This window comes from Solenopsis invicta, chromosome 2, assembly GCF_016802725.1.
Source record: "Solenopsis invicta isolate M01_SB chromosome 2, UNIL_Sinv_3.0, whole genome shotgun sequence".
NCBI lineage: Eukaryota > Metazoa > Arthropoda > Insecta > Hymenoptera > Formicidae > Solenopsis > Solenopsis invicta.
The window spans coordinates 19,072,656-19,097,586 of NC_052665.1; the positions used below are offsets into that span (position 1 = coordinate 19,072,656).

The window sequence follows — 24,931 nt, forward strand, 5'->3', positions numbered from 1 at the left end:
GAAATCACCCACGCGTGCAGAATCGCAGTCGATCGGGAGAGCATGGCATCGGTGTTCACCAGCTTGTGACGATCAGAGAAACACTACGCACGCCTCTCTTCCGATCACCGTCGTATCCATTTTCGGAGAACGACCACGGACCAGATAGTTCTGCCTACGCCGCGCGGCCGCGGCCTACGTTCGCCGCAGATAATAAGTCTTTTCTTTAAGGTTGCGAAAGTGCAAGCGGGTATATGATATTCTAACCGATCGACCGATCGCAGAATGGCGCGCGTCACTAGCGTCCGCGCGGTGTATCGGGAATCGATAGCGAGAGCGCCGCGCCGCGAAACAAAACGCGTGAAATATCGCCCCCGTCCGATCTCTGTGTTCCTGTGCTGGTCTCTGCGGGACACGTGTAAACCTTGCAGTTTATTCTTCTAAACACGGCAATGCCGATTAAACTTCGCTCATATCAGCGCTGCGTGAAGCCCGCGAGCTTTAATAGTCGAGAAAGCTTTAGAATCGCGTCGAACAAAAGCCCACGAGATTTTCAAACTACAGCATCGCTTTTCGCATCCAGTAATATTTAATCAGTTTTGCGGAAACATAAATTCACGGCTCTGCGGAAAATTTAAAAGTTGTATTGTACAAAAAGATAAATTAATTAAAAGTTGCACTAAGAGAATAAATTAAGTTCAATTAAAAGTGTATTTTTAAAAGTATTATTTATATTAATTAAATGTATTCTGGCATGATATTTCCGTCCATTAAACGACTCCCGAGAAATGATTGAATTTATGCCGAATTGATACTAATTTAATGCCGATATTAATATCCAAATAGTATCAAAATTTGTACATTTTAAGAGCGATATAGATGTCAAATTTGTACACGTATCACACGTAGCACGCGTAGTACACGTAACATTTAATAGTAATCCGTAGCACTCTATAGCATTCTCTAGCACTTCGTAGCACTCTGTTGCATTCCATAGCACTCCGTAGCACGTAGCACTCCGTAGCATTTCCTAGCACTCGTAGCACACGTATTTATAAATAATACTTTCAAAAATACACTTTTAATTGCTTTAATAAAATGTTTCAACTTACTCTGCAGAATGTCAAAAATATTGTTGACGAATTTGTAACGCGCATTTTTTATTTGGCAATAGAATTGTTTTTTTTTGTACTGTGATAAAATACTTTAAAAATAAAGTCGATAATGAAATGTACATATATTGCAACTTTCGTATCTTATTTATTCAGCGATTTATCGAGTCGAAGTATTCTGGAGAGAACCGCGTAGTTAAAATGGCGACTACAGTTCGTATTTGTGGAGGACCAAACGATGCATGAGGCAAAAGTTACGGGATCAGGAAATGGCTGCCTATTCTTGCGGCTCATCAAGCATTGCGTTATGTGATTTATGTACATAGCCATCCAGCGGTGACGTGTCTACCTAGAACCGTGGACTGTCTCGGTGTTAGGCGTTCCTTATATGCAGAAATCAACCGCAACCAGCTGACTAATCATTTAATTATATTTCATTCGGCCGCCTGAATAAATTCCACATTTAACAGTCATTCCGATTCCGCTACGTCGATGTAACGTGCATTCAAAGAAATTCATATTTACGACACCTGAATATGATGTGATTTCTTTACGGAAAGATAAAAAATTTTTCCTAGCTTGAGCAAAGTGAAATTGTTATTCGATTCTATGCGCGTCATGGGGATAAAAGCAAGGTAATTTATGCAAAGAAACATGTAAAGGAGAATTGCTGAATGAGTCGCCTAAATTGTACTTCATCATTATTTTTTTTTTTTATTGAATATAAACAACATTCAGTAACAAAAATATGAATCATCTGTTTTAAAGCATAAATTTTATTACGATTATTTTTTACAAAGTTATACTCTCTTGAATTTCGCCTATTTTTGGAAGTCAGGTCCTCTTTTAATTTTGATATCAAGTCCTAAAACATTAAGCTAATTTTCACGTTCATTTGCATACAAATCAGTATCATGTAAGAAATATAATAAAAATGGACAATAATTTAAATGGTACGCAGTCGACAACTCTCCCCTATTAGAAAGCACTGAGTTAAATAATGTTTAACTCTCGAAGAAATTATTATTCTGAAAGTACGACAAATAACAAGAATGAACACTGAATATAAATTGTGATTTTTATAATTTGGTCTAAAACCCATTTTTTAATATTTACATATATATTTTTACAACAGCACATGCGTTGTAAGAACTTACAACATCATATTAATGCGCGCAGTTTCTCCATGTAAAATAAAATACTATCTCGAGCAATGCTCGATGAAAGTTAATTATAAACGCCCCGGTGTGAGGGGCAATAAAGTAACGCTAGAAATGCCGTACGATGAGATTGATATGATCGCTTCTCCTCGCGAGATTTCGGAGTCAGCGAGGCGAGAGGCTCTCGGCAAGTAGAAAAAAAAAGAGGAATGCAGCCTAAGAATGCTGGTCTCGCTCAGCGAACGCGTATAGCGTTACTCGATTCGCATCGGAAAAATCCGGAGTGCTACTGGGAATTACGCATCGTTTCAGCGGTGTTACGAGTTCTATGGCGTATCAGAGTAAACGGAAACGGCGCTAATGATGACGCCGCCACGCGTTTCGACTGACGCGCATACTATGTTGATCTGTAGTATGCACGCGCACAATGTGACGCGATTTCACCGCGCTTTCCTGGCTTTTTCACGTATTATCAAGATGTTACCTAAAGCACGTCAACGAAAGCGAGAATGTGCGTATCGACGAAATGCAACGCGCGCCACCCGCATGACGATTAGGGTGAAAAAAGAAGTGCCGTTTTTCTTCCTCCCGATTGCTCAGTATGTAGACCGTGATAAATGTTGTCGGTTGGCATACGAATGCGCATGCAATAAATAATAATGCAACTTTGTCATTGCATGACTCGTGGAAACGAGAATGTACCTCGGTTAGGGTACGACGCAAAAATTCGAAAGGAACGGCAAATGCAAATTGAATTCGACGTTCGAACCTTTCGAAAATCCGTTCGATCTCAGTATTCGATCTCAAAAGACTCTTATTAAGTAGTAACTAATACTGGTTCAGCACCTGGTATGTACCTTTACTTTCTCGCGTTACATCTATATCATTACAATATAGATGAAGAAAGCGATTTATTTAATGAATACTAATGCCCATAATTTATACATCAATACATATTTATTACAGATTTAAAACGTGCTAAAGTAAATGATCAGCAACGATTATTACTAACGCGCACTTTGCAACTTTGGTCCAAACAGAGTTAGAAGAATTACGGCTTTATTACGGTATTCATGTAGGCGAACGGGATCGCGGAATTAAAAGTTGCGGCGAATAAAAGATCGATCGCGATTAACTCTCCCACGGGGGAAGTGTGTAATTTCGAGAAGAATAGCACTGAATACCGTGATTATGAATGCATGTAGGGCGCGTGAGGTCTATCACACGTGCCGCACAATTTACGCATTTACGCATGACGGTATCGTCCGAGCAAAAACGGGTCTACCAACGCGTGAACACGCTATTGAAGTATAGTACCAGACACGACACCTCTCCTCTCCTCTACGAGCGCAGGACAAAAAGTAATTGCTTTGAAAAAGGCGTAAGCTGGCGAAATAATAACATTGAAATTTTTATTCTCGATATATTTAATTCTTTCACTATCCTCTGACGTTTCAAACATTTTTTACAAGTTATTCCTGTAAAAATTATAAATTCGAAATTTTTATAAAATTTTGAAACGTACTAGATTTGCAGCTTCAGAAATAGTATTGATAATAAAAGTATTGGAAGAACTAATATTCCTTAATATTTGTTCACAGGAATTATTTTATTAATTTCTTATTTTTTTATTAATTTTATGAAACTTGAAATTTTCTCTCTTTGCGAGCTACAAGATTTTGTAATAACTAAAATCTTTAAAATTTTCTTATAAATACAATAGTACTTTTCCTTTCATTATATCTAATATATTTTATTAGGGATTGCTTTACCTTAAAGTTAATACCGATGAATATTTAATGTATGCTATTTTGTAAAATAAATGCTAGGACAATATTTCTGCACGGGAAGAACAATTTTACTGTATTATCTAAAAATTTAGCTAAATATAGATCAAAAAATAATTTTATGTTGGATTATTAAAATAATTATGTAAGACTTTGAAACATGATGACACTGCTGCAAAAAGATTTGACATTCTAGCAACCAGTTTAAACGTCCAATATACATTTTTTAATATGTTCAACATAATTATTTTCAGATTTGTATCTCAGCAAAATTATCCTGTTCGTGTATGACATACTAAAATTGACATGGTACGGATTGTAAAACTGATTCAGCACCTTGGTGCAAAGCACCCGCGATAGTAACCGAAGCGAAGAATTAGTGTTGGGTCCGGCTGAAGGAGATCTTCGTCCTTGGTCCGCTGACAATTCATGGCTCGCTACGGGAGGGTTAAACACTTGACATCGTATGATCTATACAGAGCTTATACCCGGTGTATATGCCTATGGCAGTCGGCAAATCAGGTATGTCAGTGGAGATCGTGATTTATGTCCGCGGTTCGGCCGCGGGCGAGATGTCGAGACGAAATTGTCGAAGCGTTATTCACGCTCCGCGCTGCGCTGCATCGCGCTAGAGATAGCGTCGTCGTAAACGCGCGAGCGTGCGCGAAAGTTAAGGCCGAGAGGCGAGACCGCAAAAGGAGAGCGTCAACCCTTAACGGCGCACACACTGTCCGACTCTTTAACGGCGAAAAAAAATTGCTTCGCAGACACACAAAATGTCAGCGTGACGCACGTATACCCACGGACCGTATACCCACGGACGGAAAGATTGTAGCGATTTCTTTTAACGATTAGTTCCGGGACGTGCCGATATTGTAAAAGCGCGAACCGTGATGCCATTAATACACGGATTTCCGTACCGAGTAGCTATAATAGCTGTTGAAGCTATGCACATAAGGTAGCCAAAGAAATTTTAGCAAATGTTCATTAGTAGCACTTCCAGTAACTTTGTACTTGTATATAATGTAAAATAAGTGTTTTATGTACTTTCATAAACTTATTATATATAATATACATTATGTTACATGCATTTTATTAACGCACACATACTTCAGTCAATAATAATCTAAATTTTTCTATTATTACTTAACTTTCTATTATTACTTAATTTTTCTATTATAAGTTTAATACACATTACATAATATTTTGTAATAAAATACGTATGTATCTTCTCCTCACAGTGAAAGTGTACAATTATTCTTAAATTCTAAGATATTATATATTCTTCTTTCCTGTTAAAAGAGAAAAGAGCCTTTAATTAAAATTTGAAGACTTCCTAAAATATAGTCTGAGGATTCAAAGCGCAAAAAATCGAATTCTCGAAAATCAAAAGTTAAAATATAAAAAAAAACAGCAGATATTTATATTTTAAAGAAACAATTTAAAAACCCACGGGATACCAGTTTATTCCAGCGCTTGAAAGTTTCAATCGTTATTTTAGAAGTATCTTGCACAATATCTTTCCGCAAAGGATATTGTCCGTCGTCTCACGACAATGTTGAACGTATCCGCGTGGCAGGCTCACGTACCTTCGCAATGACGGCGGGGCAAAATTATTGAAACGTTCTTCACGCTGTGCGCGAACGCACACGTACAAGGAAAGGCGCGTATACGCCACACGTGGATGCGTGCCGCGCGCACGAAATGGCATTGTCGTAAAATCGCGGGCGTGTATGAATCCTATCTGGAAGCCGAGGCGTTGTAGCGAGACCACAAAGGAAGAGAGGCTCGCGCATCAGGAGGACCAGACGGGTTAAGAGTCTGCCTGGAAGAACCATTGTCGCTCCTGGATACGAGAAGAATAAGAGCTGCTTTTCTGAACAACGAAAGAGCTGACCTTCTCTCGTGATTTATGGCATTAATATTGAAAATAAAAAAAAAATCTAGACTTTGCACCTACTTGAGAAGAATTATTCTTGCAACAATATTATTGCAACTTTAATAATTGCGATTGTCAGAGTACATTGGATAGTTCAATAAACACCTTTCTACTTTTTTATTCTATTATTTAAGCCCATTAAACTATCATTGCAATTACGTATTGTAGTTGGAAAAGGGAAAGGCAGGACTCGCAGTTTACATAAAAAGATGTCGAAACGAGCACATTGATGGCTGTAAAATCATCTCGATGAGATTGTCGGCTTCACATCGGTTTTTTTTTTAAGATCGTACTTTCACTTTTCTCCGTAAGGTCTACGTAGCTGCGGTCGTAACACACCATGAATGGAAAGGCTCGCATGCGTATAAGCCATCTTTTTCGATGCGCAAGAACGTCCCGTTAAAGAAACGATTGCACAAGAGCGAAATTCCAGGGTTGCTCCTTTATTTGCGCCGCGGCAATTTGCGTACCGTTGACGGCACTATGAATCGTTGTCGCAAGATAATTTCCGTTTTTGGCGATAAGATATGATTTTCGTCTTCATTCCAGACTTGGAAATCTGTGTTGAATCTTGAAGATAATTTACCTGGAATAACAACAGAATTCACATCTTTTTAAAAGGAGTTTGAGTACAATTTCTTGAAAAATTTTATTTCTGAGAATTCTAATCTCTCGACCAGCGTCAAATAATAATATAAATTTTCTTTTAAGAATTTATAATAAAATTTTATCAAAGACATAATTCAAATGCTCACATTTTTGCTTATACTGAGATAACACATTTAAAAATAAAAATAAAAAAAAAACGATTTTGCTAAAGTGTCTAAAGATTTAGTTCATGGATACAGATCTGAAAATCTCCTTAGGCAATTAGAAAAATAGTAGCTGCTGCGAAGAGGCGTGTTCTATCAGTAAAACAAGATCCCTTTAACGGCGTGAAATTAATTGAATTGAAATAACATTTCTCCATTGGATTCAGCACGACACGGGAGATTTGTGAATAACTGTAAAGCAGTATCTATTCTTGTACCATTATGCAAACACGTTGCTACCGGAGCATTGCGCTCTTTACCATTCCTTACGGGACTGTAAAATCGGTTCGGGAGGGAAACGATTTGTTCCTAAATTATGTTGTTCCTAGAAGTACACGCGATCTATGTAGCGTCGACCGTTCGAGCGTATCTGAATCCATCACAGTGCGGCGCGCGGAGCGGCGTGGTCCCGGTGCACGGGCGGTTCGTTTCAATGTTGTTACAATGAAAATTCCAGTCGCGGGAATAATAAATACTCTAAGTAGATAAGTATACTGCGGAGAACGTTTGTGCGCGCCCGCAGGACCATAATATCCACCTGCTCGAACGCCGAGCATTATTCTATCCCTCTATCGATTTCGACGCAGGTGGTGAAGGTAATAAGTATCGCCATCCTCATCCCGTATATATATGTATATATAAATGCAATAATTTAATGCAATTCACTTTCGCTATTCAATGACACATCCACGCACACACGCGCAGGTGTTCGATGGTTACAAAACGTATATGCGCATTGCGCGTTATTATTCTTCGAACAATCGCGGCTAACTTTTATTGCGCTTGATGGTATCTAAACAAACTGTCTAGCTAAATTACCTGAAAAAATTTAGATATATAGTATTTCTTTGAAATGTTGGTTTTCTCTTTTTATCTATATTATTTAAATAACACTTTATATTCTCCTTTCTATTGCGATAATATGTAAATCATATAATTATAAATTGTGTATTTGCTTCCATTTAATATTTTATTCTCAGATCGCGCGCATTGTTTTATCTCTTCTGTAATATGCTTCGCGTGTAGGCAGGCGCGACCCTTGACCCGACGCATAATTTACATTACACTCGAAAAGTAAATATCGCGTGGAAGAGTGAGATTTATGCGCGCCTACGAAATTGCAGCGCGCGCGCAGAACTGAGAAATTATTTTCTTTCTCGGTCGTTACGTTTCGGTTAATACGTTCCCTCTTAGATTATCAAGTCGGGCAAACATACGGCCGTAAATGACGCGCGCGCCCCGGGAATGTGAGGACAAAGGAGCCGAGCAACAGCATCGCGAAGTAGGATTTCCTGCTCTCCGGATGCGCGCGTTTCATCCTACGAGCGCGTGAGAGATCTTCGATAAGCGAAGATAACGCGCAAAACGATATCGTTCGGCTTTTTTCCGAAACAATCGCGCGATCAACTCGCGGCAGTTTAATCTCTTCCAACTTGGTTTATTAATTGAACGACCTTTATATTAAAGGGCCTTTATATCATAACTGAGAAACAGGCTTCTAAAGTTCTTTCTCTCTCTCTCTCTCTCTCTCTCTCTCTCTCTCTCTCTGGAGAGAAGAATGTTGCAGCATTTTGTGCCGCAAGGATAATTCGCAATATTTTTAAGTGTACAGATTAATCTAGTTAATTGACTCATTAAAATTTAATTATTAATAGGATAATTATAGTAATACAGTAAATACAGACATTATATGTAAATTACTTTTTGAATTTAATAAAATTCAGTAAAAATTTCTACATGTATTACGCTGTATTTTTTAAGGTATAATCTGTATAATTTCATCATTTTAAACACACAATTGCATAAAAATTACAAATTGCGCAAATATATGATGTTAAAAAGCACGGCAAAATTTTTCTGACCTTTGCACTAAAAGAAAATCAACTTCGAGTAGAGAACTCTCTTTTTAAAACGTAATGCAGTAAAACGGAAGAGCTGTCGACAAATATTTCCAATGTACGAGAATTTTTAAAATGTCTGCAACTCGGAACAGAAAAGGAACTCTTTTCATGTAGTGGCCGTCCATTTCTCTCGCGATTCCCCGGTGGCGCCGTAGCTATCTCTTCGTGACGTACGAGGGAAAATTATTTTCTCCGCTGCAAATGCGAGCTTTTCAATGTTCTCTTTCGCCCACTTTTTCTCTGGCGGATAAATTTAAAGATGTGGACTTAATGCAACCTGGTAAATATCCCGCTTTCACTTGCACGCTTTCGGGTTTCGAGAGATTGCCCTCGCAAAAGTGGGAGGAGATGAAACGCGAGCCCATCAGATACTACAGAAATTTAATAATTAATTAACTCACGTTGCATGATCTGATAATGCACCGCACACTTATTAATTACTCCCCCTCGGACTATATTTCGTATGATTAATTTCTAACACTATGCGTATCGAGCCTCGTATAATTTAACTTCTTTTAATTACTCTATTCGAAAGCATAATGCTCCTCTTACATATTAATTTTACTCGTACATTTCTAATGGCTTGAATAATAAACAATAATTTTTTAAAAGTATACAAATCATTATAAATCATTATTTTGTATCTTGTTATAATTTACGACTTTTCGTAAATTTATAATATCGATGATATATTCGATATAAAAAAGTCTATTTATATGTCTTATAAAATATATGTAATAGAGAGTGTGTAATTGAAAGAGAAATGACAATTACATAGATAACTCGAGAGCCGTCACTACCTTAACATTAAAACGTGCCCTCTGTTCGGGAATGCCGGTTTTCGCGGTCGAGAGAAAGCGAGCAGCCGCGGGAGACACTTCGCGTATTCGTGCAAACGTAACAAACGTAATTATCTCATTATTGCATAAAGAGGTATTTTTCGAAGGACGCGGCGAACCGTAAAACTCGGAACGCGATGCTGGCGATGCGATGCGATACGATGCGATGCGATGGCGATGGCGAGATGGCGATGGTCGTAAATTGCATACACTGTGAACGATGCACTTCTGGCAAAAATGCCGCAGGGTTCGGTTACAGCGGCCGCGCGCTAAAAAAGGACGAGACGAGCGGTTAGACGAAGGAACCCGAACGAGCCAGGGTCAATAACATACGTTTTGACTTTGGCTTCCTTTTTCTTCGCGAGATAATTCGAGGGCGGGCACGCAGCCTCCGGGCGAAGAATGCTCTTTCGTGCCGACGACGCGTTGCATATATCGTGCTTCGCGCATCCGACGAGATACAATGACATTCAACTGCGTATACCGTGACACGAGTAATTGCCCTCTCAATTATTGAAGAGCATACCTGTGTGTGCAGTATGCGCAAAATGAATAACACGATCGTTACTATAGCGCAATTATTTACGATCGGGCTTCGAAGTCGCAGCGAGAAAAGATATGAATGACATTAAAGCACTGTACCTAGGTGTACCAAGGCAGATAAATCATCGCGTTTTATCTCGTACTAGTAGCGGTTATTTGAAATAATGACTCACGTAGAGCTTTCCGCAAATCATGGAATTATATTTATGTAAGTGATTTAGATATGGATAGGCTTACTACCATGTAAGAAAGGCGTAGTTATAATTTTTATAGAATAATAAGCTAATGTTGATTAGAGAAAAAGAATATCGACAAGATAATTGTGCTTTCGGAATAATTTAAGTGCACTTTCATATTTACAGTTATAATAAAGCAATAATTTTCTTATTTACAGTTATTAAATGTTATTATTGTTTAGTTTTGTTAAAAATACTTATACTACTACAATTTAGAATTTACAATATTTATATTGCATATCTTTCCTCTTTTCTTTTATTTCTAAAACAAATATATATTTTTTTCTCAGATTAAAAAAAATTTTTCATAGTCTTGCCAACTCTCTTCATAGACACCAATCATCTTGTCTATGTTGCATTTAATTGAAAAATAAAAAAAAAAAACATACGATCCTGAACTGTAATTGCACCCTGTTGCTTGTCTTCGAACAAATGAGCATCGAACAGCTTTCATTGGAGCGAACGATTCGCGTAAACAATTATTAATAGCCGCTGCAGGAATCTTGCTGAATCAGGGAAGACAATTGTGTAACGTGGATACCATACTATTTCTCGCGCGTTTTGCGGGAGTGACGCGGCTGCATTGTTCTTCGAGGACGTGACTTCCTCGTGCCTTTGTAGCTTCGCTCGCACCGTGCCTCACACGTGCTGCGCCTCACACGCGATACCATTCGATGCGGCTTTCGCGTTTGCTATTCTCGTTACATCGCGGGTAAAACAATCGCAAGTCTTCCCCCCCCCTCCCCTCCTCTCGATAGGCTCGATCGGCTCAATGCTAAACGTGATCGGTGATAACTATCTGCACATTTTCAATGTGTTTGTCCTACATCTCATCCTCGTCCCTCGCTTTTAGTTAGTTGCAAAGCGAATCCTTGAATCTATTATCCAGTTCTCGGTCCGGATGAGTGGCTGAGAGGCAAACGACCTTTAGGACGCAGGTATAATCCATGTTGAAAGAAAAAAAAATTTTTTTCTTAAAAAGATATTAATAGCTCAGATTTATTTATCAGCAAGTAAATCTAATTTAAGTGGTAGTCAGTTATCACGAGATGCTAATCAATTGGGCAGAGGGTGATTAAGAAATTATAAATTAACCGCTCAAATGCACTAGTAGATGATATATATAAGTACAAAGGCCATGCGTCAGTGTTACAGTCTGATTTATCACATTCGATTATCCAACATTTCTAATGGTAATTAACTGCGCTCATTAAGAGATAACGTACTTTATTAAAGTTATTATCTTTATTAATAGCGATAATCATCGTGAGGGGTAATGCATCGGGGAATGCAAGAAAAATGTATGAACGAAGGCTGCATCAATTATTATATATTATATATTATATACTGGCAATAAATGTTATATGCATATGTACGGAATTTATATCACAATATGAAATATTAAGATATTGGGACAAAATGTTTGTTTAGCTGTACAATATTATTTCAAACCGATTATCAGGATTATCACGCCCCCATACGCTTTCCGACACGCAGCATTCATTTATTTCATCCTTCGCACCTGTTTTCAGGTTGATTGCTTTTTGTAGCTGTTACCTTATTGTTCTTATTACTAATAGGATGAAGCGTGATAATTGAGACTCTGAGGATAATGAAATAATAAAATGATTTTTCAATGATAAACTCAATTGAATTAATTTTGTGTTCTCTCTCTCTTTCTCTCTCTCTCTCTCTCTCGTTAAATTTTTCTTTCTTATCAAATCCATAATTTCCCCAAAAATACTAAAATGCATAAAATGCGGAATAAATTTAAAATTCGCACCGATGAAAATATCGTTCATAAATATGAGACGTCAATTTAATAATATCACATATTTCAGCATTATGCAATAACTGTGTTTCAAGTCCAATGAACTTAAAGCGCGCAATAAGCCGGAGATTGTAAAAATTATTATTCATCACTAAGGATTCGCTGTGACCTATTATAGGCCGTCTCACATTTATGTTTGATAAAATATAGAATAATTTAAATTTACAAATAAATATCACTCGAAGAGCACAGACGGCTCGTTATCGTTTTCTTTGTCCCTTACATCCTGTTGCGTCTCGGCCCTTATTTATCAGAAGACACGTCGCCGACAGCCGAAAGTCTCCGATTGCCAATCCGACCGGGGAGAGAAACGATCCTGCTGTTCCTGTTTCTGCGGTTCGCGCGAGCACCCGGGACTGGGTGTGTGCGCTCGGAATGCGCTGAAACATTGCGGCCACGAGAGCGGCGGGATTAAATCTTGATGCATTGCCGTTATCCACGCGTGAATTTTTGCGCGCAGGCATTAGAGCCACGGCGAAAAAGTTATCAATTTATTGCACGCGCGGCGTCGATACGCGATAACGCTCGCGCGCAACCCTCCCGGCGAATTATTAATTGCCGGCCCGATCGCAATTGTTGTACCAAACGAGTTCCCGCGTCCTCGTTGGTTGTTTGCGTTGTATAACCACGCTTATCGCGATCGGCCGCCACGGTGTCGTTAGGTGTATCTTAAAAGCGTTGTTGCCTTCGCTCGCGACGTTTGCAATAATTCATTAATAAAATCTGCATTTTTTTACATAAGCATCTTTCTCCCAAGTATCTCCTTGTGCCTCGTCGAATTTTATATTTCTCTTTGCCGTGCAATTACCCAAGGAACACGAGTCACAATGATTTTATTTTAATTTGAAATGATCATAGCATTTTTCATACGACGAAAAATTGATGACGATGCTGATGCTGCTCAATGATAAAAAAAGAATGACTTTAAATTCTTATTTTATCTACACATAATTTTTATTTATTTAATTGTTCTTTGATTTATTATATACTATGATTTATCATAGTATTTGAATCATTATATATTGCGATTTATCACTACATTCTGACGTAAACGTAATATTGGTTTAATTTATCGAATACTTATGACGTTTAAACAAAGGGCAATAAATATCAACAGTCTTATATACTTTACTCGACAAATGCTATCTCGATGAATATTACGCTAATCAAATTGTTGCATATAGATTTTTACAACAATATATATATATATATATATATATATACATATACATATATGTATATGTAAAAATTTCTTAGTACTTGGAAACGGTGTAAGAAATCCATATGCAACAATTTAATTAACTTAATAATTACCAAATCCTTTTTTTCATTTTATCGACCTCAATATATAGTCAAAATGTATAATCAAAAATCTTTTTTTTTTCTTGCTTCTTCTGACGTGATGAAATCGTATGAATGTAGTTAAGATGAAACAATGACATCATTTTGATTGCGATGTGTTCCTTGGATTTCGTCCGTTTTAAAACATGTGATTTTAACAGAATGACGAATTGTAACGAGAGGATTGGGAGCCACTGACATTCGCATTCTTCACGATATTTCCACGTGCCGTCGATTTTTGTCAGACCAGTTTCGTGCAGAATCCGACGTTCACGTTTATCCAACCGATTGCCTGGCAAGCGACTAACGTGTCTCCTATTGTACGCGTAGCTATTACGTGATGTCATTCTGTATGTTATTTCAAGCTTATTCATTCATGCCTCGCATTTTTATGAAAGATCGCTGGCGTGGACGGCTAAGTTGAACGACAGAAGGTTACCGCGTGTCCAGGCTAAGCTGTTTAGCCGCTGGACAATAATTGGCACACGCATGATATTTATAATATAGAATACCTCAGATGGGGAGGATAAGACTCTAGTTTAACAGGCGGAACTGATGTTTCCGACCGCGGCGCGCTGTTGCATCGACTATAACTTTATGTAACCGTGCATAATGCACGTTATTGCATTAAATTATTTATTCGCCATCGAGCGAATGTTTATCGTGCACGATACGGATACTGCAGGAAGTTCGAGCGTGCATTCCTATATTTTGCCGATTAAATATCGTACAATAGCAAGTTGCGAACTACGCGAATACATTGTACGTTTTAACTAGTACTATGTTTCAAAGCTACCGTCGCTTTCTAGGCGTTAGCGTATTGATATTAACGCAAATATCAAATTCAGATTTTATTTCGAGCGCTTTGCTTCATTCTGCAACATTATTCGAGTAAAAAGGCCTTTCAAAAAGTATATTATTTTAAAATAAATTTTTTTAATCAAATGTATGGCACACACATTTATGTGGTTTATATAGTTTAGACGTAACAAAGTTAATAATGATTATTTATTCACTTTTATTCACTTTTGTATTAATGAATGGAATTTATAAATAACATGTATTGTAGAAAGATAAATTTTCTATGCAATAATCTGATCAAATAATATATCAGTCGATCATTTCTTTACACACACAGTTGTATTGGTCTTTTATGTTCACTTAAACAGTGATATTAATACGCGCGAGTTGAAAGATACTTTACGTAAACGCTACGCACTTGGGGATATCACATAACAATCGTACAATTTCTGTCCAAACGAACAAGCACGTTCGAGCAACAATGAATGCTATTAAATTATACGCGCATAATGTCATACGTTGCGGATCGCCACAGGATATGGCTCGCAAGGTCTTGCCCAACGGCGACCACGATTCTCCCCGTTCACTATCGTATACCTGTCATCGCACACGTAGACAAAGCATCCGCCACTAATCGAGGACCGCTAAGCCGCCTTTCTTCTTTGGCGAGTAGTTCGCCCGTGAACGAAAGACTAACGACTGTTGCGAGAGCCTCTTCCTCGAATAACGTCGGAGCATTTAGGACTCGTCGTGTCCTTGCCGAACGCTTACACGCGGATCTTTGTCTTGGTTCTCGCGCTCCGGGCGATGTTGCTAGTGATGGTAGAATTATGCCAGCTGTACTACAAGAAGTACATTTAATGCAAGAAGCATGTTAATGGTTATTTCCACAGAAGCCTACAACTTCTCAACAATTTCGAAATACTTGACAATCTTTTTTTTTTAAACATTTTTTTTATTAATACCGAATTCTTAATAACTTGTATAATAATTTGTGTAATAAGAGAATGTTTAATAATTTAATAGCAAGTCAATTTTTCTATTGATATTCTGGAAGTTTAATTTATTGAAAACTTGAAATTTAACTTTCATTATCGAATACTTTCCTAAATTAGCCTTGTTGCAGGAAACGGTCATTTCTATTTTTTCTTTTCTTTCAATTTAACAGTCATAATTCTGAATGTCTCACCATAATATAATTAATATCGTAATATCTCAACTGCTTTTAATTATAAATACAAAAATTGACCGTGAGATTAATGCAGTGTCGTCACTTTCATTACGCCGTAATAATTGTATCTACATCCACTCGGCGATGTATATCAATTTGAGATTAATATCAAGATTGTGTCATGGATACATGTCTCATCGCGCGTTCCTGACAGTACGAACGCGCGTTATCCGCGTTACAAAGCGGTCCAGCCGCATGAAATTGAAAGTTAGCGTGGGCCGATAGCTACCGCCCAGACCGGTCCAAGTTTACTCGTACATTAAGTCGGTGATCCGGCCCGAGGAAATATCATTGGCCTGCGTTCGTCGAGTGCCCCTTAGCGGGAGATAGTAACGGGGGTGGAGATCGTTTCGTGTCTTGCACAGCCCGATATCGCGCGAAAAACAACTTGGCAAGCAGCGTTACGAAGAATGTAGATACTCGCTTGGTTTCGCGATCGATGTAGCGATTCGAAGTAAAGGGGAATTCGCGTATTTTTGCGGTTTTCACGGAGAAAAAAAACGGAGTTAAAAAAACTTGACTAAATGCCACGTTACAAATGGTATTTCGCGACGGCAAAAATGAGAGGCGAATTACAACAGGTTTTACCTCCATAATGGAGACTGTATGACTGCTGAAGCCCGCGCTACATATTTTTATGTCCAAGTTGACACATTAAGACCCGGTTAGCTGTCAACCCGAGACCGTCTTTCCCAATCGGCATCATAGTTACGGTCATGATCTGGAACGGAATCGGCAATTGCCGGCCGGAGTTAGTTAGTCGATGCTGTTTGCGCAGTACTGACCCTGATTTAAATAATTTACGAAGGCAAAAAGAGGAAGAGAGAGAGAGAGAGAGAGAGAGAGAGAGAGAGAGAGCGATCTCGGCGATTATGTTCCTCAGGCGCAAATCGTTAACGCGGAGGACGCGTCGAGGAAATTCCATGGCAGTGTCGATGGAGCGCTTGCTCTAGAATGCGATAATTGGCTCCGTTCGTTCGGTGGCTCCGAGCACACCGGGTCTAATTCCCGTTCTCGTTCTGATTGCAGGTCGCCGGACAATTATTGGACACGGAGTTTCAGCCGACGGTGACGGCGACGTGCAAGGGCGGCTACATGACGATTCGCGTGAATCTCAATCAGAGTTTCGTAGGCGCGGTCCATGCACGGGACCATCGCACCCCGCAGTGCATGGTATCGGGCAATGGCACTACGCACGCTACCTTGGGTATCAATCTGTTCGCGTCGCAAGACAGTCCCGAGTACTGCGGAGTCCTCGTGAACAACGTGAGTCCGCTATGATTATGGAAATCGTAAGCACGCCAAGGGCGAAGGGAATCGGAGCTAACGTCGGTTACTTCTACGATTCGTAGACAGTTAACTTATTTGACAATTTTATCTAATAGTATGTGTACTACAAGCCATAAGTATAATTTCAAGAACCCAACTCGCTACACGTACAATTTGCCGCGTGTAAAAAGAAAAGGTATTTCACCATCCAAGGTGCATTTACGTTTTACACGTTTCGCGGAGATGCGGAGGAATTAGCACTCGCGTCTATTTACATGAGAAGTTCCAGAAAATTAATTGTTTTGAGAAGGTTGCGGGTAGCGCTGATTTACATACCCGGCCACTGAAGATGCCTCGAGAATAACGTGAGAATCCATCATTTATGGAGATTACGATTTGCATTTGAATCCTTCTCTTTCCGCTTAGGTATTTGTTCTGCAAGTGTAACGCTCTATGGCCGGACTTGGAGACTTCCCACAAATAAAATTTTCACATACGTAATTGAGTTCACAAAACGTTCTCATAAATTTACTAATACGCAGAAGACGAAATGTTAAATACTTTAAACGGCGTACAATGAATTATTTTAAACGTAATGAGACGGCATTGTGGATTGCATTGTATTTCATCATTCTTTATATTTAAATGGCAATATATATTACAGCACACTGAGGAACGTTCCATTCCTATTGCTGTTAGGATACACAAAACGTTGGAGCTAGCGGATGATAAGTTTTATGTCATTACGTGCGGAAAAGCGGGCTTTAAAAATGCCAAGTAAGTAGAAGTTCAGTTATAAAGTAATGATACACACGAACAATAAATAAATAATACTTTGCGGCGGAGTTCGTAGTAATCATGATTAATGATATTAGTAATAACCTTAAACTATTTTTCTTTGGTTTGACTATTTGCGATTATTTACAGCTTTATGTGTATTTATTATTACGTATTTCACTACTCGCAGTTCCTCTATAAGTAAACGTCAGTAAATTGTTGTGAATGGCGGAACAAACTACTCTACACTTGAGTTTAGCTTCTTTATTGACTCACCGTAGTACTATAATAAATAATCGGTATATATGTTGAGTTTTTCTTTCAAACGTACGAGAAATAGAAATATCCCGCGCCAGTGATTGCTTGACACGCGTGAACAGCGCTATCTGAACGGGAAACCCTGTTCGCAAAGCTTTTAATCGGTCATTAATGGTTCCTTGCTATATAATCGATCGTTGATATTTGCCATTTGGTATCATTCAGCCGTTTATACTTCCGCTTTCGCATCGTTATACGTAGAGATACTTTCATTTACAATTAGAGCGACCAATTTAGAGTGCCGATATCTGCACGATACTGAATACTACAAGTTTTAATACACTTGGACACTTTCTTGAAAAACGTCAATGCCCTATGCAGTATCAGTATAATGGACAATAATTACGGTAAATAAAGTTAAATTAGATATTTAATTCGAATGTAACATGTATTTCAAAACGTCTCTTTGGCTCAAAATATCTCATACGACTAATAAGTATCTATTCAGCAGCCATCCATTGTGTTTTAAAGGATAACTTCGCTTTACAATATTATCATTTAATTATACGTTGATTGAAGAAAAAGTTGCCTGGGCAATAATACAATTTAATTGGCCATCCAGATATGCAGAATTAAATAAGTGGAGCGATGAATCAGTAATTAACATGCTAGCGACGCGAGCGGTTTACCGCAAGTCTTTTTCTTATTCTGCAGTAAAAAATGCGGCTGACAATTGGTATGCGACTGTTGTCAAATGAGATATCCCGTAAATGACAAGTAGCTTCTTTGTCGGAATAATGTTTATGTACCTTCTGAATAAATTTTCTTGGTTCAAGGCCCTTCGAAAATCGATACACATGATCCTGCACGACTCGTTGATTTTCTTATCGCGTATCATCTGATGTATTAACTTGTTGACATGTTCTTTTTTATACACTTATTCGCTTACTTTGATCGCAACCTCGATTAAACTTGCGTCACGTTCCAATAATGTGCTGCAAGACACGTGAAAAAAAAAGAAATCCGTGCTTACAAGACAACGGCTTTTGCACAGAAATGAAACTTCGCTGGTTTCCCTGCGCCTTTTGGACGAAGGCGTAAGAGTACAAGAAGCTATATACGGTCACAACTATACTCTGCGTGCCGAGATTTCACGCCCAGACGGTTCGTATCTTATATCCCATATTCCGTCGTTCGCTTTTACGTCCGGACGATACTGACAAGTCCGTTAGTCCGCGGTTTCTTCGTGAGATCTTGCCATCCGAAGCACTGTTTCGTTGAACATTCAATTTGCAGGAATGTACGGGATTCGAGTCAAGAACTGCTTCGCGTTCAACAAGCTCAATTCCAGCGTGCAGCTTATAGACGACAAAGGGTAAGCATATGATTATTCTTTTGATATAAATCGGAGTAATCAATACGATTCGAATTAATAAGATATATATAACTATTTTAATATTTATCAATCTTGTAAATTTATGTACGCTTTGAATAAATATTAGGTATTTGTTATGGCCGAAATCTAAAATATTTGTATACTTTATGAGATATATTTTATGAGCAAATTGGTAACTTATACTAAATTGAAATTTTTATTTACCACTAGTATTAATTTATTACACCTGGTAAAAAAATTTGTTGAAAACTAAAATATTTAGTTCAATACGTTCAACCAAACAAACTTGGGTTAAACAAGTATTAGTTGCACAAAAAAAGATATAGTTTATTCATGTAAATCATTAAAATTTTTAAATAAAGAATTAATAAAATTAACTCAATATTTGGTTGAATGTTGGTTGGTGTCGGACTAAATATTTTAATTTTTCGACAAATTTTTTTTCACTGTATCAACTTATTTTCAAGTTAATATAATAATTAAAGTAGACAACCTTCTTTAAAAATTAGAAATTGTGTAGACACCGAATAGTTTTCATTAAAACTTTTATTGTCAAGATCTTACGCAAAACGAGAAATGAGATTACCGCTCTTTATAAGTTCCATTCTTTGTTGAAGCGGATTTAGAACTTTGAAGATATCAAGACAATAAGTTTAAATCAAGAAGATATCAAGACAATGAGTTTAAGTTAAAAGAAGTTTAAATTAATTTTAACTTTAGTTTCATTGACGAGAATTGAAATTAACTAATTGAAATTAAATTGAAGATGTATAGCTTGTTGTATTTATGCTTTATAGCGTCACTTTGACAATGGAAATGGTCCACTAATTGAAACTTATTTTGATTGCAAAGCTGTCCCGTGAAAGTGCGAATGACGAAATTCATATACGATCGAAGCACCGGTATAGCGGATGCCACATTGTTTTCCATGTTCCGGTTTGCTGACAGTTCAGAGGTGCATTTCCAATGCGACATCGCCGTGTGCAGAGGTAAAACTCATCCGGTCAATGATTTCCCATTAGCATCTCGTTACGAATGTGGGTTATAAAATGGCATTCAACTTTTACGACTCGTTGTTTTGTTGCGACATTACAGCAGCCAGCGATTCTCGTTTATTTTATGAGGAATTGCTTTTTATGTCTTAAATCGTAAAAGTTACGATGCTTTTAGAATAAAAGTTTTAACAATCAACATCAAGTAGATTTAGCTTCAGTATTATATTGAATATAAAATTGCATGCAAAGTGCTTCAAAGAAACACAATATTGCCTTTTAACCTCTTGTTTTCTTATTTTTCTATTTTTTATAAATCATTAATACTTTCGCGACTTCACGCGACAAGTTTCCTACGTATAATCATTAATCTAGTACATAACAACTTGATCAGAACATTTTTCGTTGCAATGTAACGCAATAAGATTTGTGATCTAGGAAGCTGCGGTACCCCCGTGTGCGAAGGAGACAAGGAAGATCTAATAAAGGGTGGCTCCTCCACTAACGGACAAAGTGTCAATAGTGAAGAAGGAGTGTTACTTGCCGGAACGAGCGTTTTTGTTCTCCAACCAGGCGAAAAACGAGGTAAGCCAAGAGTGCTATCGACGTATTAACTGTTATGGTTACTGTTATATACATATTATTATTATTATTACATTATTTTTATTACCATTCTTCAGCTTATGCATAAATAAAACTAAAGAGTTAATATCTAATTAATAAAATTTTTGGTTTCTCGTTATCTCGTGGAAAATTTTATTAGCTTTGATTTTCTTTTCTTTTTTTTTCAAAGAAATCTTTTTATCAATATTAAAAAATTTCTAAAAATACACAGCGCTACGTATTATAAAAATAAGCTTTACAGCTAACAAAGAAATAATTAACAACTCGTAATTATTTGGAAAGTACAAACAAGTGAATGAAAATTTTCAATCATTTTTTAAGAGTAGTTGCGTTTTCATGAGCGAAAGTCCGCTTGGTTTTTATTATAAGCGAAGATCGCGATTTGATATAGAGATCGATGAAAATGATTGGAATAAGGTCCGCTGAGGTTTCTTTGCAGTGTCTGCCTTCCTGTGCAGTTAGTTTTGATAAGCCGTCGTGACATGGAAAGTATGTATATTAGCTATGTCAGGAATGCGTGCGATCTTCTTCTTTCTTCGTCCCCTTACTGCTCCTTTTGTGTATATGTCCCATTTATGTCTTCTTCCTGCGCGTCGCAAAATGGTTGCCTGTCGTCCCTCTTCGTCATTCTGACCTGCATTTTGAATCGCTTCGACACGCAACAGCCCAGGGGCTGTCATCAAATTATAATGTGTACTCAAGCTGGCATAAGTGATCTTATTCCGCTTATCACACTTCGTGCCTTCTGGACTTTTTCGTTAGTCCGTCCAGAATATAGTCCCACGCTGTAATTTTCGCAACCGATCATCAACGATGTCCTCGTGAACTTATATCATTAAATTAATACTATGTTATATGTAGAAACAAACTGAATTATTTTCTTATCTTGCTAAATCCCGTATAAAAAATGAAATGCAATTTTCAATGAGAAAAATAAAATTAATAAAATAACCGTTTTAAAATTATTAAAAAAAATTTAAGTCAATATTATTATCGAAAGGAGAAGTTATTATCGATAAATGATTGCATCATAAACGTTTATGCCTTTTAATTATCTCATTTGTCCGCCTGCTTGAACAGAATTTTTCTTTCATTCACTTGCTTGTTTAAACAAACGGAATTTCTATGCTAATAAATACCGTAATTGATGGTATTTCTATTGCAACACATGTACAAACTTACAAATACACAAATTCCCTTTCGCAACACGAAAATTACATAGAACTTCCTTTACATTCGCAGTTGTACAAACATTGTACGATGACGGCAGCGTGCACCCGCTGTGGCTCCTGTGGCTGGCGGTGGCACTCGGAATATTATTCCTCATCATGCTCATTATCAACATATTCCTGTGTTCGGCGATGACCTGTAGCTGCACCCGGACCGATATTATCGAGAAGGAGCCGTCAATCATTGAGGATTACGATCCGTACCGCAGCTGGCACGGCTCTCAATACGGGTCGAGGTTTGACTTAATTACCTTTCTTAAGCGAATTGCGTGACTCGCCGACAAAGCATTTCTATTAATTGCATCAATAATATATGATTACTAACTGTATAACCGTGCGCTATTCACCGTACAGCGTGATGATCACTTAAGTGGTTCGAATCGATCATTGATAAGCTAATGAAATCGTTGTCAGATTAATTACGGTGTGTGTAATTGATTTATATATACGTTTATACATATAATTTTTTGATTATATGATTGATAAAAAATTTGACAATATCAGAGCACGCGACCAAAGATTCTTGCTTTAAGTTGTTCTCGGAAAGTGAGAGATATCGTGAGCTTTCTAAATGAAATCATTTCTATATAAGCCTCGCAGAGTTACGATAACGGCAATTAATATCTTGCATTACACATCATGACGCATGCGATGGCGTGTCTGAACGAGGCCCTTCTTGTGTTCAGGTATTCGTTAAATGGCAAGCAAGGATACGCCTCCGGGGGATCTACCATGAACTCCACGAGGTCGATATCGACGAATAGCGATCACTACGCGATAGTGCACTCCCGACCAGGAAGTAGATACTCCGGTCCCGGACAGAAGCATCATCATCATCACAGAGGACCGCCGTCCAACATCGGTTCACACTACTCCGGGAAGTGATGTTCCCGTTAGCTTCATTTATCAAAAAACTAGAACTCCATTGTCTTCATTAACGTTACTTTAATTAAACACAAATTTTATGTATGTGCGTCGCGCGCTATGGCATTATCCCAACCGCACGAATGACAGACATTCGGTTCAACCGTAAAACTGCCGATGGAACCTTAGAAGAATTTAAAATATTACGCTAAGAAATATCAAGTTAAAATAATTGAACAATATCGAACAATGCGTTAACACCATTTTGTTTATAAAGAATTATTTGACGGATTGACTTTATGTCATTTATCGCTTTGTAATTGAAAATCAACTTATTCCATTAGTCGTATTCGAGGTAATAACATAAAAAAAAACTGTTGCTTTAACATTAAAATATAATAAATTAATAATATCTGTTAAGAAAGTGTTAATAGGCCAAGCTCAATATCACATAATGATCGTTAATTTTTCTTTTTCAACAATTTATAAATTTTGCAGCGAATGACGGAATTTTATGTAATGCCGAGTATTATACGTGATTCACGGTTTTTCTCACAAGAGACCCTTTTTATACTTTTGCACTTGTTAATATCAACGACATTGAACACCTTGATATAGTCGAGAAACGCGGATTAAATACTTATATTAATGAGATGAAATTTTATACAAATAAGCACGATATAAAACAATACGTATTCACACATCGGTATTTTTATATTTAGCTTCATCATTCGTAAAATGATTTTCGTGCTTTAGACTGCGTATGTATCATAATATAATAGTCATAAGCATAAGCACTAGAATTTACAAAACCCTGCGCATTGATCTTAAATAAGATATATTAGATAAATGCTTTTTGTACATAAATTTATTAATGTAAAAGAATTCATGTCTTTTATTTCTATCGGGAAATACCTTCGGTTATTCCAATTATGTGGAACGTACCAGTTGTCGTTGGTCATTTTTTCCTAGAGAGAACATTACTTTCTGCTGAGTTTATGATAGTAATCCGAATTTTCTACAGCCTGCAAATATATCTTTTAGATTTCTAAAAAGATATTTCTGGCCATGTCTTGCATTTTTTCAAAAAGAAATTTTTAACAATCTAAAAGATATCCTATGCAATATTTTGAGATATCATTCAGATATCTGGAAAATATCTTGAATATATTTCTTAGAAATTTAAAAAAACGTCTTGTGACAAATATCTTAAAACAAATTTTTTTAAGAATGTTTATAGACGTCTTTTAAAAAGCTTTTAGAAATATGTCTTCTAGAAATTCTTAGTGGCGAGTAATAATTTTTACAATCTCCAACTTATTCAGACTGCGCGCCGCAAATTCATCGGACTTTGAAACACAGTCATGAAGCCTTATACTGGCTGAGGTATTATTTCTTCGCAATAAAATTCTTTACAGTTTTTCTAAGGAAGAGAGAGATTTTATATAAGTTTTTAAAATATTAATATATTCCGGTTTCGTAATTGTGTTTCAAGTCCGATTAATATGTGGCGTGCACTTTAAATAAGTTGGAGAGATTGTAAAATTTAAAAAAGAAATATATTATTATTTGTCACTAAGAACCGCTGTCACTGATACAGGTCTTCTAATTTTATGTAATAATAATTTTGCTTCAATAACATGTGTCGAACGAGAACATCGTCACTATTATTAGAGTTAATAATGATAATTCCTATCACGAATTGCATCTCATTTTTGCGTTCTGTTTTGTCAGAAAGATGTTTTTTCTACTTTCATATCTGACTACCCTGTTATGACCTTCTAACTTACCTTCTTATTTTAAGTGGGCAGGCTATGACTATGTAAGAGTCATCACATTTTCTTTGCAAAATATGCTCATTACACCCACGAGGGGAAGTACAGTAGTTGGACATCTATAAGAATAGCTTAGTCATTATGCAAAAATTGAAAAATAGGTTAGTGAAGTTTCTTCCAAGGAGAGACGTAATTACGCTTAATATATTCATGGTAAGAGTATTGTTACAAAGTA

General features: G+C 37.2%; 1 protein-coding gene across 2 annotated transcripts in view; it reads left to right on the forward strand.

Annotated features, from left to right (window-relative positions):
• LOC105193736 overlaps positions 1 to 23,806 on the forward strand; it is a 30,610-nt gene extending 6,804 nt beyond the window's left edge. The window contains exons 2-9 of one of the 2 annotated variants that reach the window (XM_011158305.3): positions 16,542 to 16,778; positions 17,446 to 17,558; positions 18,871 to 18,980; positions 19,113 to 19,191; positions 20,065 to 20,201; positions 20,643 to 20,789; positions 22,071 to 22,293; positions 22,744 to 23,806. In XM_011158305.3, coding sequence (XP_011156607.1) covers positions 16,542 to 16,778; positions 17,446 to 17,558; positions 18,871 to 18,980; positions 19,113 to 19,191; positions 20,065 to 20,201; positions 20,643 to 20,789; positions 22,071 to 22,293; positions 22,744 to 22,942 — 1,245 coding nt within the window. In that variant the 3' untranslated portion in view covers positions 22,943 to 23,806. The remainder of the gene's footprint in view (positions 1 to 16,541; positions 16,779 to 17,445; positions 17,559 to 18,870; positions 18,981 to 19,112; positions 19,192 to 20,064; positions 20,202 to 20,642; positions 20,790 to 22,070; positions 22,294 to 22,743) is intronic. The other variant, XM_011158312.3, reaches the window with a different exon arrangement.
• Positions 23,807 to 24,931: the final 1,125 nt, after the last annotated feature.